General features: G+C 41.2%; 1 protein-coding gene across 2 annotated transcripts in view; it reads left to right on the top strand.

The window, feature by feature from the left end:
• The window catches only part of frs2a (fibroblast growth factor receptor substrate 2a), an 81,255-nt gene extending 65,796 nt beyond the window's left edge, over window positions 1-15,459 (top strand). For both annotated transcript variants that reach the window (XM_043709773.1, XM_043709774.1), the window contains 2 exons: window positions 7,385-7,548; window positions 12,934-15,459. In XM_043709773.1, the coding sequence (XP_043565708.1) occupies window positions 7,385-7,548; window positions 12,934-13,887 (1,118 nt within the window). In that variant the 3' untranslated portion in view covers window positions 13,888-15,459. The remainder of the gene's footprint in view (window positions 1-7,384; window positions 7,549-12,933) is intronic.
• Window positions 15,460-17,788: the final 2,329 nt, after the last annotated feature.

The raw sequence follows: 17,788 nt of genomic DNA, 5'->3' as shown, positions 1-17,788 counted from the left end.
TGGAAGTGGTGGAGGCTGGTACAATTGCAACATTTAAGAGGCATTTGGATGGGTATATGAATAGGAAGGGTTTGGAGGGATGTGGGCCGGGTGCTGGCAGGTGGGACTAGATTGGGTTGGGATATCTGGTCGGCATGGGCAGGTTGGACTGAAGGGTCTGTTTCCGTGCTGTACATCTCTGACTCTATATGCTGCTTAACCCAACAGTGTTGCTGGTTTTGTCAAACTGTTGATACTCCCAGAATTAAATTTAATATTGTCAGCATTTGCAGTACTTTGCTTTTATTCTTCAGTTCTTGTGCAACCACGTACTACAGTCCAAACTCAGAAAATTCAATCAGCAATGAACAGTCAGCAGGACTTGCTGCAAGATAGTGTTAGGTAACATAGATTTTCATAAACAGCAGAGTATGATCAGTGGAAGATGAGAGACAAACCAGGAGACCATTGCTTAATCAAGTGTGGTGGCGACAGTAGGATGAATGATGACCTTAGCAGTAATTGTGCTGAGATAGGGCTGAAATGGGTTGTGTTCTGGAGATGGCAGGAGCTAGTTTATGTGGTGGAGAAAATATGGGATCAGCAGCTAGCTTAGGGTAGGATAGGATTTCAACATGTTGGCTCTGCATCAAACAGTGAGTGACAAGAGAAATGGAATTGTTAGCAAGGATGTCATGTTTGTGGTGAGATCTGAAACAGGGGCTTCAAAATTAATGAAGTTATAAGAGACCCTTTGTCTTCAAAAATAAGCTCAGAAAGCACGGAGCTAGTTAATATCAACGTACAAAATGGTCCAGTTTATTCATCAAATATGTTAGATTCAACTGTTGCAAGTTGCCTGTTGGAGTAAGCCAGTCAATGCTTTAAGCCTGTTTCACATACAATGAGGTAATGGCTAATCCAGGTCCGAACTTCATCCACACTTCTTGGCACCATATCCCCTGATGTAATTGTCTAGCAAAAGTCAATCCGTCTCAGATTTAGTTAAACCTTTGTTGCACTCCTTCCACAGCCAAATAAAGAGATAAAACTGACACATTACTCCAAATGGACTCTCACTAAGGTCCTGGACAATTGCAGTGACACATCCTGCTCCTGCTCTCCAATCCCCGCACTGTAAAGGCCGTTGCATTCCATTCCTACAGGTTGCCTTTAACATAGCAAAACACCCCAAGATGTTTCACAGGTGTGTTGACTGCAGATTATGTAATAGGCTATTAAGAGCAATCATCTGAAGCTTGGTCATTAGCGTTAGTTTTAATGAGTATTTTACAGGAGGGGGAGGGGTTCAGAAAAACATTTTAGAGCTCCGGTCTAGGTAGCTGTAGGTACAGTTGACATTGTTGGAGCTCATTAGACAGGCTAGTGAAGAAGGCATTTGGTGCGCTTGCCTTCATTAGTCAGTGCATTAAGTATCAGAGTTAGGAAGTCATGTTGCGGCTGCACAGGACATTGATGAGGCTACTTTTAGACTGCTGTGTTCAATTCTGGTCTATTTGCTATAGGAAAGATGTTGGTAAACTTTAAAGGATTCAGAAAAGATTTACATAGATGTTCCCGAAATTGGAGGATTGGAGCAATAGGAAGAGGCTGAATAGGCTAGGGCTTTTTTTTTCCCCTGACGCATCCGAGGCAGATAAGTGACCTTAGAGAGGTTTATGATGTCATGAGAGGCAAGGATAGGGTAAATAGCTGAGATCTTTTTCCCAGGGTAGGGAGTCTAAAACTAGAGGGTAAAGTTTTAACGTGAGAGGGAAAAGATTTAGAGGAGATCTCAGAGTCAAATTTTTCACGTACGTATGTGGAACAAGCTGCTAGAGGAAGTGGTGGAAGCTGGTACAATTACAACTTTTAAAAAGCATCTGGATAGGTACATGAATAGGGAGGATTTAGTGGGATATGGGCTAAATGCTGGTAAATCATTTGAGGATAGCTCGTCAGCACTGATGATCTGTTTCCATGCTCAATAACTCCAAAATAAAAGACCAGAATTATAGGAGTGTAGAGATCTTCGATGGTTGTAGGACTGAATGAGTTTACAGAGATAGTGAAAGGCAAGGCCCCAGAGAAATTCAAAACTAAGAAGGAGAGTTTTAAAATTGAGACATTGCTAAAGCAGGATCAGCAATCAGGTGAATTGAGCTCTGCTGAGAGGTCGGATACTACAGTTTGATGAGGTGAAGCTTGTGGATGATGAAAGTTAGGAAATTGGGTAGGAGAGAGTTTGAATATTCGAGTCTTAAGGTAACAAAGACGTGAATGAGGTCTCAGCAGCAGACAAGCTGAAACACAGATGGACTAATGCCATGTTACTAAGATAAAAACTGTGGTCTTGAGTGGGTGCAAATATGCATTGAGAGACTCTTCTAGGTTTAAATGTGACACCAATGTAGTGAATAGTCTATTTCATTTTAGACAGTTGCCAGGGGAGGAATGGAGTCCATAGTTAGACAATGGGACCAAAGGTGATAGTTTTAATCTTCCCGTTGTTTAGTTGGATTAAATTTCTGCTTATCCATGCTGTGTGTTGCGTACAATTTAGAGATAGATCGGGTGGATCAATGGTGGGGTGAGTTAGAATTGGATATGATCAGAATGTCTGTGGAACTCTATATGTTTTCAGATGATTTCACTGAGAATAGCAAATAAATTTGGTAAAAGCCAAAGCTAAGTCCTTGTGAGGATGCCAAAGGTAATGTGGAGGCTGGAAAAGAAGCCAAGTACGAGTTATTTCCTGACTACAATTCAGAATTGATAAAATTGGAATCTTATGAATGGAGTCCCATCCAGTTGATAGTTGGAAGGTATTGGAGCAGAATGTTACAGTTGACAATATTAAAGGCTGAAGGTTGAGAAAGGTCATAGTCATAGAGATGTACAGCATGGAAACAGACCCTTCGGTCCAACCCGTCCATGCCGACCAGATATCCCAACCCAATCTAGTCCCACCGGCCAGCACCTGGGCCATATTCCTCCAAACCCTTCCTATTCGTATACCCATCCAAATGCCTTTTAAATGTTGCAATTATACCAGCTTCCACCACTTCCTCTGGCAGCTCATTCCATACATGTACCACCCTCTGCGTGAAAAGGTTGCCTCTTAAGTCTCTTTTATATCTTTCCCCTCTCACCCTAAATCTATGCCCTCTAGTTCTGGACTCCCCAACTCAAGGGAAAAAGACTTTGTCTATTTACCCTATCCATGCACCTCATAACTTTGTAAACCTCTATAAGGTCACCCCTCAGCCTCCGACGTTCCAGGGAATACAGCCCCAGCCTGTTCACCAATCCCTGTAGCTCAAATCCTCCAACCCTGGCAACATCATTGTAAATCTTTTCTGAACCCTTTCAAGTTTCACAACATCTTTCCGATAGGAAGGAGACCAGAATTGCACGCAATATTCCAAGAGTGGCCTAACCAATGTACTGTACAGCCGCAACATGACCTCCCCACTCCTATACTCAATATTCTGACCAATAAAGGAAAGCATGCCAAATGCCGCCTTCACTATCCTATCTACCTGCGACTCCACTTTCAAGGAGCTATGAACCTGCACTTCAAGGTCAGCAACACTCCCTAGGATCTTACCATTAAGTGTATAAGCCCTGCTAAGATTTGCTTTCCCCAAAATGCAGCACCTTGCATTTATCTGAATTAAAGTCCATCTGCCACTTCTCAGCCAATTGGCCCATCTGGTCAAGATCTTTTTGTAATCTGAGGTAACCCTCTTCACTGACCACAACACCTCCAATTTTGGTAGCATCTGTAAACTTACTAACTGTACCTCTTATGCTCGCATCCAAATCATTTTTGTAAATGACAAAATGTGGAGGACCCAGCACCGACCCTTGTGGCACTCCAGTGGTCACAGGCCTTCAGTCTGAAAAACTACCCACCACCACCAACTTCTGTCTTCTACCTTTGAGCCAGTTCTGTATCCAAATGGCTAGTTCTCCCTGTATTCATGAGATCTAACCTTGCTAAACAATCTCCCATGGGGGACCTTGTCAAATGTTTTACTGAAGTCCATATAGATCATATCTACCACTCTGCCCTCATCCATCCTCTTTGTTACTTTCTCAAAAAACTCCAAGTTTGTGAGACATGATTCCACGCACAAAGCCATGTAGACTATCCCTAATTAGTCCTTGCCTTTCCAAATACATGTACATCCTGTCCCTCAGGACTCCATCCAACAACTTGCCAACGATCGACGTCAGGCTCATTGGTCTGTAGTTCCCTGGCTTGTCCTTACCACCCTTCTTAAACAGTGGCACCACGTTTGCCAACTTCCAGTCTTCCGGCACCTCATCTGTGACGATCGATGATACAAATATCTCAGCGAGAGGCCCAGCAATCACTTCTCTAGCTTCCCACAGAGTTCTTGGGTACACCTGATCAGGTCCTCGGGATTTATCCAACTTTGTGTTTCAAGACATCCAGCACATCCTCCTCTGTAATTTGGACATTTTGCAAGGTGTCACCATCTATTTCCCTACAGTCTATATCTTCCATATCCTTTTCCACAATAAATACTGATGCAAAATACTCATTTGGTATCTCCCCTATTTTCTGTGGCTCCACACAAAGGCCGCCTTGCTGATCTTTGAGGGGCCCTATTCTCTCCCTAGTTATCCTTTTGTCTTTTAATGTATTTGTAAAAAAACCTTTGGATTCTCCTTAATTCTATTTGCCAAAGCTGTCTCATGTCTCCTTTATGCCCTCCTGATTTCCCTCTTATGTATACTCCTACTGCCTTTATACTCTTCTAAGGATTCACTCGATCTATCCTGTCTATACCTGACAAACGCTTCCTTTTTCTTAATCAAATCCTCGATTTCTTTAGTCATCCAGCATTCCCTATATCTACCAGCCTTTCCCTTCACCCTGACAGGAATATACTTTATCTGGATTCTCGTTATCTCATTTCTGAAGGCTTCCCATTTTTCAGCCGTACCTTTACCTGCAAACATCTGCCCCCAAGGCCTAATACCATCAAAATTGGCCTTTCTCCAATTTAGAACTTCAACTTTTAGATCTGGTGTGTTTGATTATTTATTGCACCTAATTACATTTCACTTACCTGTGTTCCTGGACCCTAAATCACTTTGGTGCTCCACTATTTTTATATTTACAATATTAAAGCTTAGATTTAAATTTTTGAGTCCAAACTATTACTTTTATAATAAATAGGTTAAGGTGTGGCAGAGCAGCTTGACAAATTTGGAATGCAGAGCCTGTAACTTGTGGAAAGCCGTGGATGGACATGGGTAAAAGAGACAGGCAGCTGAAGGAATTGTCCCCACCTGCATCTGTGACGATCGATGATACAAATATCGCCTTTGGGCGGCACGGTGGCACAGTGGTTAGCACTGCTGCTTCACAGCGCCAGAGACCCGGGTTCAGTTCCCGCCTCAGACGACTGACTGTGTGGAGTTTGCACGTTCTCCCCGTGTCTGCGTGGGTTTCCTCCGGGTGCTCCGGTTTCCTCCCACAGTCCAAAGATGTGCAGGGTTAGGTGAATTGGCCATACTAAATTGCCCGTAGTGTTAGGTAAGGGGTAAATGTAAGGGTATGGGGTGGGTTTCGCTTCGGCGGGTCGGTGTGGACTTGTTGGGCCGAAGGGCCTGTTTCCACACTGTAATCTAATCTAATCTAATCTAAGCTTGAGCTCCACATTTTAGAATTTGAGCAGTGGTTGAACTCACCATGATACATAAGAACTGCATGGACAACATATTTGGAAACGTGGTCACAACACAGGTTAGAAATGTACCAGCGGTCAACATTTCCTAAGAGATCCAGAAGTTCTCCTGAGACGGTCAGTTTTCTGTTTTGGATATTGGTGAGGGCGATGGTTGCTCAGAGGAATGCAATCCTCTGAGCTAAATATGTGGTATCCCAAACTTAAGGATGTCATGTTGCCTCACCGAAGTCAGAGTCAAGAATGTCATGAAGCAACTGCAGGACATTCTCTTGATTAATAGTGAACAAATAATAATAAAAATAATAAATAATAAAAAAAGTTTTTAAATTTTAAAAACAAATAATAAAAAAAACAAAAAAAAACAAATGAGATCATGGCTCACATTGGGTTGAGGCTTGAAAACAGATTTTAAGGAATTGGGGAGGAGGTTACAAAGTAGGACTTCAAAAGTTGTAATCTCAAGATTACTCTCAGTCCCACATGCTAGTGAGGATAGGAGTGGAAGTACTGAGCAGTTCAACGCAGGGTGTAAGAATTGGAGAATGGAGGGCTTAAAGTTTATGACCCAGTCTCGGGCAGGTGGCTGTGTTGAATCTTATGAGGAGTGAAACTAATGACCTCAAAGGGAGATTTGCTGCTGCTTTGTGGGGGGGAGGTGGGGGGGGGGGGGGGAGAGTTTAAACAAGATCGTCAAGGGATAGGAATCTGAGCGGGAGCTCGTTTTGGAGGACAGTAAAACTGGTAATAGGAAGTTGTAGCTCAATTTGAAGACAAATTGAGCAAAAGCAAACATTAAAATAGGAGCAGAATAATATTAAAAAGGTGGGTTTAAACATACTTTTATCTGAATACACACAACATTCACAACAAGTTGATGATTTGAAAGCACAAATTGAAGTAATGATTTAATTAATATTACAGAAAGATATCTATAGAGTGATCAAGATTGGAAACTAAATATTTAGATTATTCTTTGAAGGATAAGCAAACAGGAGGTGGGGTAGCACTCATAATAATGGACTATATGAGTATATTGGAGAGAATGTCAAAGGATCAAGGTGTATAGTCTGTTTGGGTCAACTTAAGAAACAGCAATTAGTAGAAATTTTTTAACATTTTCTCATTGTTGAAGACATTTTAATATTAATTGGGATACCCTAACCACTTTAAATGTGGGCATGAATATCTAAATAAAAAAGAAACCATGAAACAAGAGCTGTTTGCTCTTGCAATTTTCTAAAAATCTTAGTATTTTGCAAAACTTTGTGGTTATAATTATCAAAAGCTGCCTTTGATTTTTTTTTTGTAACTAGCTGTTCTGATGCAAATATTGATTGCAGCAGACTTCATCTTGCTGCTTTCTCTTTGATCAAGCTATCAACTGAATATTGAAACTGTCAGATTTCTGATCAAGTGTGGTGATTCTGCCAATTAATCACTTTAATTCAGTGGAAGGTCCTTGGTAACCTTAGAAATCACTATTTCCAATCTGCAGGCTTCTACTGTTCTGCTGAAGTTAGTGGACTTATATTTGTGACAGGCCACATTTAACAGTGAAAACTTCCATAGGGCATACATATTTCAGGATTCTTTTAAAATTAAGGTTTATGCTGTAAAAATGTAATTTGAATAAGTTTACAATTGTTCTCCAATTATATGTATTTCATTCTTTTCAGCTCCAGGTTTTGTTCAACCAAGTTTACCGAACGGATATCCTCGGTATCCATCATTTGGAGATGGATCTTCTCACCCTTCAACACGACATCCATCTGTAGGTAGTGCACGATTGCCCTCATTGGACGAGGAGTCAACTCACCCTCTGATACTTACAGAGGAACAGGTAAGAACAGTGTGACATTTTTCCCTGAAATAAGTTTATGGTTAAGAAGAAAATGTGTTTGCATATTTATGCAAGTAAATTTTTTTCACAAGAATAATCACTTGTAAATGCAATGTGGTGTTTCAAAGATTGACAGGTGATCTCATGCAAACATGGAAATTCTTAAAAATCACACAACACCAGGTTATAGTCCATCAGGTTTATTTGGAAGTAGTAGCTTTCGGAGCGCTGCTCTTTCATCAGGTGTTTGTGGAGTATAAGATCGTAAGACACAGAATTTCTACCAAAAGTTTACGGTGTGATGTAAATGAAATTATATGTTGAAAAAGACCTGGATTATTTGTTAAGTCTCTCATCTTTTAGAATGACCATGTTGATTTCAGTTCTTTGCTATGCAAATCGCAAAACGTTTTTAGAAGTTACATTCTCAAGTAAGCTTTAACAATTGGTGTCATGTCGGCCCAGATAATGCATTTAAGGTGTGAAGTGTCCTGTGTGAGACTGTTTGTGCCACAAAGGTCAGGCCGATTCTAATCTAAAAAATGTATTTGTAGAATCTTACATGGATTCATGCAGTTTTTGAGCAAAGTAAAATGTAATTCTGCAATTACAAATTCACCCCACAAATGTAAGTGTATGTGTACATGTGTGTGTTGGGGAGGGGGGGAGAGCTGTTATGAGTGTGTGTATGTGTGAGAGTGTAAAGGGGTATTATTCTATGAGAGAGTGTGAGCGTATGAGAGAGGGTCTGAGTGTGAGTGTGCCTGTGTGTATAGTGCAATGGAGTCACCTGTAGTGTGACATGAACCCAAGGTCTCAGTTGAGGCCATCCCCATGGGTATTGAACTTGGCTATCAGCCGCTGCTTGGCCACTTTTCGTTGTTGCCTGTCTCGAAGTCCACCTTGGAGGACGGTCCCCCAAAGGTCTGAGGTCGAATGTTTCGGACCGCTGAAGTATTCTCTGCCTGGGAGGGAACACTCCTGTCTGTTGTGTGGTGTTCATTCATCCATTGCCGTAGCCTCTGCTTTGTCTCACTAATGTACCATTCCTCAGGGCATCCTTGTCAGCAGCGTATGAGATAGACAACATTGGCTGAATCGCGTGAGTACCTGCCGCGTACATGGTGGGAAGTGTTCCCATGCGTCATGGTGGGAAGTGTCCCCATGCGTAATAGTGGTATCCATGTCAACATTCTGACACGTCTTGCAGCATCTACTGTGACAAGGTTATATGGTGTTGTTCTGAAAGCCGGGCAGTTTAATACGAACAATGATCTGTTTGAAGTCTGGTGGTTGTTTACAAGCAAAAGTGGAGGTGTGGGGAAGGTCTTGGCGAGGTGCTCATCCTTATTGATATTGACTGCGATGAACATGGTGCAGTTTTTCAGCTCCTGGGAAGTACTGCACAATGAAGGGTTCTCTATTGGTTGCAGCTTGTGTCTGTCTCCTGAGAAGGTCATTATGGTTTCTCGCTGTTGCACGTTGGAACTGGCAGCCGATGAGTTGAGCATTATACCCCGTGCTTATGAGGGCATCCTTGAGTTATTCCAGGTGCCCATCACTTTCCTCCTCATCTGAACAGATCCTGTGTATGCGTAGGGCTTGTCCATTGAGGGTGGCTGTTTTAATATGTTTCAGGAGTAAGCTGGAGAAGTGTAGCATCATGAGATTATCTGTGGGTTTATGGTAGAGTGAGGTGCTGAGGTGCCTGTCCTTGATGGGGATGCATGTGTCCAAGAATGAGACAGATAGTAGAGAGTAGTCCATTGTGAGTTTGATGGTGGGATGAAACTTGTCGATATCACTGTGTAGTTGTTTCAGTGACTCCTTGCCATGGGTCCAAGGGAAGAAATGTCGTCAATGTACCTGGTGTATAGTGTTGGCTGGAGGTCTTGCGTAGAGAAGAAATCTTTTTCGAACCTGTGCATGAAAATGTTGGCATATTGGGATGCAAATTTGGTCCCTATGGCTATTCCGAGTGTCTGCATGAAGAACTCGTTGTCAAAGGTGAAAATGTTGTGGTCAAGGATAAAGTGGGTGAGTTGTTGGACAGTGCTCAGAGATTGGCAATTATTGGTGTTGAGTGCTGAGGCTGTTGCTGCGATGCCGTCATTGTGGGGGATGCTGGTGTAGAGTGCTGAAACATCTATTGTGACAAGGAATATTCCCGGTTTTACAGGTCTAAGCGTGCTGAGTTTCTGTAAGAAATCTGTAGTGTCGTGACAGAAGCTGGGGGATCCCTTGTTCAGTGGGTTTCAAGATGCCTTTGACATAGCCAGAGAGATTCTGGCTGAAGAAGGGCTTATGCCCGAAACGTCGATTCTCCTGTTCCTTGGATGCTGCCTGTCCTGCTGCGCTTTTCCAGCAACACATTTTCAGCAGAGAGATTCTCACACAGGGTCCCATTGCCTGATACGATGGAACGTCCTCAGGTATTGGCCTTGTGCATCTTCAGAAGGGCAGTAGAAGTCACCGACGCGAGAAGTACGAAAAGATGAGAGACTTTACAATCAATCCAGGTCTTTTTCAATATATAATTTCAGTTACATCACACTGTAAACTTTTGCTTTAAATTCTGTGTCTTACGATCTCATGTTCCACAACCACCTTATGAAGGAGCAGCGCTCCGAAAGCTAGTGCTTCCAAATAAATCTGTTGGATTATAACCTGGTGTTGTGTGAATTTTAACTTTGGACACCCCAGTCCAACACCGGCACCTCCAGATCATAGAAATTTGTGTAGGGATTGAGGTGGCAGATTCAGGATTTCTTCTGGCTGGGACTAAATCTCAGAATAAGGGCTAGACCATTTGGGTCTGAGATGAGAAGAAACCTCTGCACTCGGAGAGTGGTGAGTCTTTGGAATTCTCCGCTCCAGGTGGCTGTGGAAGTTCCATCATTTAAGATGTTAAAGACAGAGATTGATCAATTTCTATATATAAAATTGTCAAGAAGTAAAATTCTACAAGTGCAGGAAAAATAGGATTCATGTAGAAGACCAACCATGATTTCATTAAATAGCAGACCAGGTTCAAAAGGCGGAACCACCTCAGGCCTCTGCTGTAGGAAAAGCTTTGGAAAGGATGATTAGAGATAGGATTTATAACTATCTTGCAAGCAACAATTTGATTGCAGATAGTCAACATGGATTTGTCATTGGCAGGTCATGTCTCTCAAACCTCATTGAGAAGGTGACCAAGCATGTGGGTGAGGGTAGGGCAGTTGACGTGGTGAACATGGACTTCAGTAAAGCCTTTAATAAGGTTCCACATGGTAGACTGTTGGAGAAAATGCAGAGGCATGGGATTGAGGGCGATTTAGCAGTTTGGATTAGAAACTGGCTTTCTGTAAGAAGGCAGCGAGTGGTGGTTGATGGAAAATATTCAGCCTGGAGTCCGATGACTAGTGGTGTGCCACAAGGATCTGTTTGGGATCATTGCTGTTTGTCATTTTTATAAATGACTTAGATGCAAGCATAGATAGATGGGTTAGTAAGTTTGCAGATGACACTAAGGTCAATGGAGTAGTGGGCAGTGTGAAAGAATGTTGCAGGAGGACTTGGATAAACTGCAGAATTGGGCTGAGAGGTGGCAAGTGGAGTTCAATACAGATAAATGTGAGGTGATTCACTTTGAAAAGAATAACGGGAAGGCAGAATATTGGGTCAATGGAAAGATTCTTGGTAGTGTGGATGTGCAGAGGGATCTTGCAGTCCATGTACATCGATCTCTGAAAGTTGCCACCCAGGTGATAGTGCTGTTAAGAAGGCATAAGGTGTGTTAGGTTTATTGGGAGAGGGATTGAGGTCCGGAGCCATAATATCATGCTGCAACTATACAAAATGCTAGTGTGGCTGCACCTGGAATATTGTGTACCGTTCTGGTCGTCCCATTACAGGAAGAATGTTGAAGCATTGGAAAAGGTGCAGAGGAGACTTACTGGGATGTTGCCTAGTCTGAAGGGAAGGTCTTATTAGGAAAGGCTGAGAGATTTGGGTCTGTTTTCATTGGAAAGAAGAAGGCTAAGATGGGATTTGATAGAGACAAACAAAGATGATCAGAGGGTTAGACAGTGAAAGATTTTTTCCTAGGATGATGACATCAGCTTGGACGAGGGGTGATGGATTTAAGACGTGCCAGAGGCAGATTCTTTACTCAGAGAGTGGTAAGGGCATGGAATGCCCTGCCTGCCAATGTAGTTAACTCAGCCACATTAGTGAGATTTAACCAATCCTTAGATCAGCACATTGATGGTGATGGGATAGTCTAGGGGTATGGGCTTAGATTAGTTCACAGGTCGGCGCAACATCAAGGGCCAAAGGGCCTGATCTGCGCTGGTTTGTTCTATGTTCTATGCTCCTATTTCTTAAATTCTTAGGTAACATTTGGCTTTATCTAAACTTGTTGAAAGAAGAAAGTCAGGATATTAAAGATTTAAGTTAATTTTTCAGATCTGCAGAACAGAAAGTCCTTGAAAATAGGATAGGTCTTCTACTTCAAGCTGAAGAAACAGTCTATATTTAGTGGCCATTGGCTAAGCAAAAGCATCTGCCAATAACCTTTAAGAAAGATGCCCAGCTCTGTGGCAAAGATTTCACCTTTCCAAATCTCTTTCAGTGTGACTCCAGGTCTTGGGTTTCTCCAGACAGTGAAATAAATAATTGGAATATACATGTGAATTAAATGGAAGCTGAATTGTCATGAGGAAACTTGTAATATTTTATAAAAATGCAGAAAACTTGACATTCTACAAGTATAAAATTGTTTTGTCTGACAGTGACCAAGGTGTTCAACAGTGATTATAAATTTCATAAACTGTCGAAAAACCTCAGTACTTCTCATTTGATTCGCAATTTAAAAGAGCAAAGTTTTTATCTAGTCAGTGATTTCTACCTGGTTCAATAGTGAATCCTCTGCAAAAGCATAAAGTCACTGACAACAGACAGTGGATTTCTGTATTTAACCGCAGACTTCAGAAGTTAGTCAGTTTCACAGGAGTAATGGTGAACACTGACATTTTTGTGTAATTGCTACCAACTTCAAACCATACTAACTGAAGAAACATTTATAGGCAGTCCCTGACTTATGAACATCCGACTTATGAAGGTGCTTACATACAGGGGTGTATTAACATTAATTTTAAAGATCCAACATGCGAATGTTTGCTCGTACTTACAAATGGCTAATTTATATTGTGCTGTATTGTGTTTGAAATTGCATATAATGTCAACAACAGAACTCATTCATAACCTTGGGACTGTCTATACTTGACTAAGAAGACATTGTTGCTGTAATTTTGGTGGTTTTTTTCCTCAGTGTATGGTTCATGCTTTTACATGGCTCTTTCAACATGGCTGCTTATGTCTTTGCATTTCATCTGTTCACAGGTCCATACATATGTCAATACCTCTGGTGTACATGAAGAACTAAAGAACAGATCCACTGTGCAAACATCAGTGGAACTCCAGCCCTTAAATGGTGATGTCAACAGAGAACTAGGAGATCATTGCTGTTCAGCGGAAGAGAGAAACCCACAAGTTGTCTTTGAACCTGAAGGTGTTAAGTTTGTTTTGGGACCAACTCCTGTACAAATGCAACAAATGGAAAAGGAGAGACAGGAAGCCCTTGGAAATGAACAGACAAATGGCAGTGGCACTAATTGTACTGATTGGGACACTGGTTATGACAGTGATGAGCGCAAAGAAGCACCGTCTACTAATAAACTAGTGTTTGAAAATCTTAATGGTCTGTCAATCCCCAATGCCTCAGGAGGCAGACGGAGTAGACTAATGTCAAATAATGGTACAGATGCTCAGAATATAAACAATTCTGCTCAGAGAAGGACTGCACTCTTGAATTATGAAAACTTGCCTTCGTTGCCTCCAGTGTGGGAAGTACGCAAACTAAGCAGAGATGAAGAAGATAGTTTGGGACCAAAGACACCTTCTCAAAACGGTTACCACACTAATCTTGATCAAATGCACAACTATGTCAATACAGAGAATGTAACTGTTCAGCCTAACATACACAAGGTTGATTTTTTACGACAACTGGATTGTTCCCCAAGTGTTTTTAATTTTGATATAAGACGACCAAGTCTTGAACATAGGCAGCTGAACTACATTCAAGTTGACTTGGAAGGTGGTAGTGATTCGGATAATCCACAGACTCCAAAAACACCCACTACTCCACTTCCACAGACTCCGACCAGGCGAACGGAATTATATGCTATGATAGACATAGAAAAGACTGCTGCTATGTCAAACTTACAGAAAGCACTGCCAAGAGATGATGGAACAGCAAGAAAAACAAGACATAATAGTACTGACCTGCCAATGTGAGCCTAGGAAGCACTATTTTGTTTAGTTGCACCTTTGTTAAATAAAGAGACAGACTGAGTTCTCTTTTCTAAAATCTAACAAGTTAATAGATTGAATTAAGGAAAAGTTATAGGAATATGTTGAGCCTTACATGCTATACCTGTTTAAAGGGAATTCATGCAGAGCAGGAACTCCATAAGAACACCCTTTTTGTCTGGGTTTTAGAACCTGATAACTTTTACGGTACTAATTCCTTTCACCTGTATTGGAATGAAATGCCGCTCCCATGAATATGACATGAATGCAAATATTTAGATCTACTACTTTGTGGGCTTTTCCAGTAATCTTACAGATCTTTATATGGTATGTATATTCTTTGCAGGCAAATGGCATACCTTACTAAATTTATTTTCTGCAGTTTCTATTAAGATTGGTATGTGTTTCATTAGCCCTAACTGATGCTGGTATACAACTTGACTTTGCCACCAGAATCCATGTATAAATGTGCATTAATCACTTCAACCAGGCAGTAGTGTAACATTGCTGAGGATGTATCATGCAGTATATCCTTAGTTTCAAAGGATTGTTTTGAACAAGATTTAAACATCATGTTTGTGCCTTGCAGCCATCATGTTCAAAATACTTCGCTATCAATGTTTCTACCTTTGCTTAGAATAGCTCATTTTCTTTTACCAGTTTCATTCAGGTCTAATTTGTTAAATAGAATCACATTCTGAAAATGGAGTTGCCCTTTTGTCTAACTGAAAATTAGAATACTTTTGATATGATTAGTAATTGGTCATATTAAACCTTCAGTCAGTGTTGGTGCCATTTCATAATTGCAAAGAAGAAACAGGGAACTTAAATTCCTCGACTATAAAGTACACTAAAGGATGAAAACTTACATTTAATATTGCTTGGCTATTTTTGTATTGTACAATACTGTAAAATTTTCTAACAAGCATTATAAAATGATAGTCTTGCATAAATGTAGTGATTGTATAAAAGTAGTAAAATAGTTTAAAATTATTTTTACATAGGACACAAAAAATAGTACAAGCTCAGAGTGGCGCACATCAATACTTAACTTTGTTGTACATTTTTCTATATGTATTTTACCCCCTTTGGTGTTTGAGTTGCAAACATTCCATGTTTTCTTGCATTGCTCTTTGTCATAATCGAGTATGAAATATACTCCAAACAAAAATTAGTTAGAAGTTACCATTTTATATTATTTGAATTTCAGGTACTGATTTGCCAAAATTGTTGGTTTTAAGGAATACCCATATATTTTGTGCCTGAGGTTGTCAAATGTCAGAAGTGCCAATATTGTAAAACATTTTGTAGCATAAGAATGATGATTTTACAAACAGTTATAATTGCAACACATTACCTGGTTTACAAGAGTCCTCTAGTTTTGAAGTAAAACCAAATTTTTTAAAACAAATCATTGTTTGTGTATTTGGCAGCTGCCTAGAGCTTCAGTGTTTAACAGCTCTTGGAGGTTCCCTGTGGAATAAGCTGCATCATTCAAAACGAGCATTGTACTTAACAGTGTATGATTAATAAACCTTTTTTTGTGCTGAATAATAACTATCTCCAGACGCATTGTTCACATTCATTCCTATTGTGGAAAGCTGCCCCTCAGTGGGTGAGAGAGAGGCAATATAGTGGAGACTGATAAAGCCATCAGTGCCAGGCTAGGACACATGGCAAGCAAATCTGAACTATATAACTGGAAGGGGCTCTGCAGCTGGGAAATGGAGGTGAAGTGGGGTCTTATTGGAGGATACTTAGAAAACTCAACCCTGGGAATGGCAGGAGGGTATCTGTCTAACTAACTTTGATTCTTGATGAAGGCCTTTGGCCCAAAACATTGATTTTACTGCTCCTCGGATGCTGCCTAACCTGCTGTGCCTTTCCAGCACCACGCTACTCTTGACTCTGATCTCCAGCATCTGGTGTACTCACTTTCGCCTAACCCACTGTCTTAACCTCAGAAAGAGGTAGGGTACCTCACTAACTAGGTAACCTGGATGCTGAAGATTTGAAATAAAAACAGAAAACCTGGAGAAACGAAGCAGGTCTGACAGCATATGTAAAGTAGTGTAAATGCTTCAAGTCTAGTGACCCCTCTCAAGGCTGGACTCGAAACATTAACTCTACTTTATCTCCATGTATGCTGCCAGACCTGAGTTTCTCCAGCAATTTCTGTTCTTGTTTTCACTACCTGATCAACCCTGGGGTGGGGAGGGGACGTGTAACCTAACTAACTAATGCACTTCTGATGGGGTGGAGGGAGACAAAGCTGAGTCGTGGGGTGGTGGGGGGGGATGGTCAGGGAAATAACATAATTAATGACATCTCTCACGTGAGTGGAGGGTGGCTAATAACCTAATTAATCCACTGCCTCAGCACTTAGAAACATTAAGGTTGGCAGACTGAGTAGCGTGGCACAAGCTCAACCAATCATAGCCCGCTTGCAGAGGAAGCTAGTGCATTTAACAGAATTTGTGTCAAGTCTGTTCAACTGGATCTGTCGGATGAAGACTTTAAAAGTGTGTTTGAGGGCTTTGGAAAGATTACATCCTGCAGCTTGACTCCAAGACGCCATACAGAGAAAGCATGAAGGCTTTGGATTCATTGGTGACTGTTCTGTTGGTAAACTGGTTTTATCACAGTATTGCGGAAAAAGGGAGGCGCACACATTTTAGAAAATTAAAATTAAAGGCCTGGTGGATAGCTAAGATGAAATTGGATAGAATGGTGTGATTGTTCATCTCAGGGATTTGGCAATCACTCCAACACAAGTAGGGGGAGTGATAGACTACTCTCAGCTTTCTGTAAATCATGAGTAATGAGTTCAACACTCTCCACATAATTTCTTTTTGCCATTTTGATTTTTCTTTTTTTTTCTCTCCTTCCTCCTCTCATGCTGCAAAGCATCATGGCCTGTAAATTTGGTCAGAATGCCACTTATCTAGCATTCTAGGACGGATAATGTCAGAATAGGAAGAAATGACCTGATGCGCTATAAGTGACCAGAAGAAAAAGCTCATTACTAGAATCTAACCACTGCTAATGCCAGAGCTGGGAGCAAACTGGAAAAGTAATTAGAATGTGAGAGTGGCAGCCATGCCTTTCCTTTCTTTTAGCTTTGCTTGTTACACTCTCTGTCACCGTCTCTCCCCTTCCCCCACCCCTTTGAGACTGTTGTTTTTTCCAGTTTGGCAGTTGGACATACTAATGCTCTGCCATTCTCATGTTACGATCACTTTATCTGAACTATTAACATTATTTGTCCCCCAGCACTCACCCTGCCCTCCAACAGAATAATTAGAACTAGGAGAATGCTTGGAGATTAACTAGATGAACAATGTTTTAGTTTTTACTAACACTCCAGCAAAATCTGTAACTTTAAGGGATTTGAGTCCTAATGTAGTGGCAGAATGGGGACTGGCAGTTAATCATATCTGAATCACTAGTTGGCACAAGCATTTAATATTGGTATCTGATAGTTCACCTGATAATTCTTCTGTTTATCTGCCAATTAGTTCTGTTTTAATTATGTGGTAGTGAATGTTTAGAAAGCATAACTTCAGGAAGCATGTGACATGATCTATGAGATTTGGTTTTCTTTTGGGGGCGGCACAGTGGTTAGCACCGCTGCCTCACAGAACCAGGGACCCGGGTCTGATTTGGATGCGAGCATAAAAGGTACAGTTAGTAAGTTTGCAGATGACACCAAAATTGGAGGTGTAGTGGACAGCAAAGAGGGTTACGTCCGATTACAACAGGATCTGGACCAGATGGGCCAATGGGGTGAGAAGTGGCAGATGGAATTTAATTCAGACAAATGTGAGGTGCTGTATTTTTGGAAAGCAATTCTTAGCAGGACTTATACACTTAATGGTCAGGTCCT

Source organism: Chiloscyllium plagiosum, chromosome 19, assembly GCF_004010195.1.
Source record: "Chiloscyllium plagiosum isolate BGI_BamShark_2017 chromosome 19, ASM401019v2, whole genome shotgun sequence".
Lineage (NCBI taxonomy): Eukaryota > Metazoa > Chordata > Chondrichthyes > Orectolobiformes > Hemiscylliidae > Chiloscyllium > Chiloscyllium plagiosum.
The sequence above is the reverse complement of the archived record's forward strand: the minus strand, read 5'-3'. Positions and strand labels throughout refer to the sequence as shown.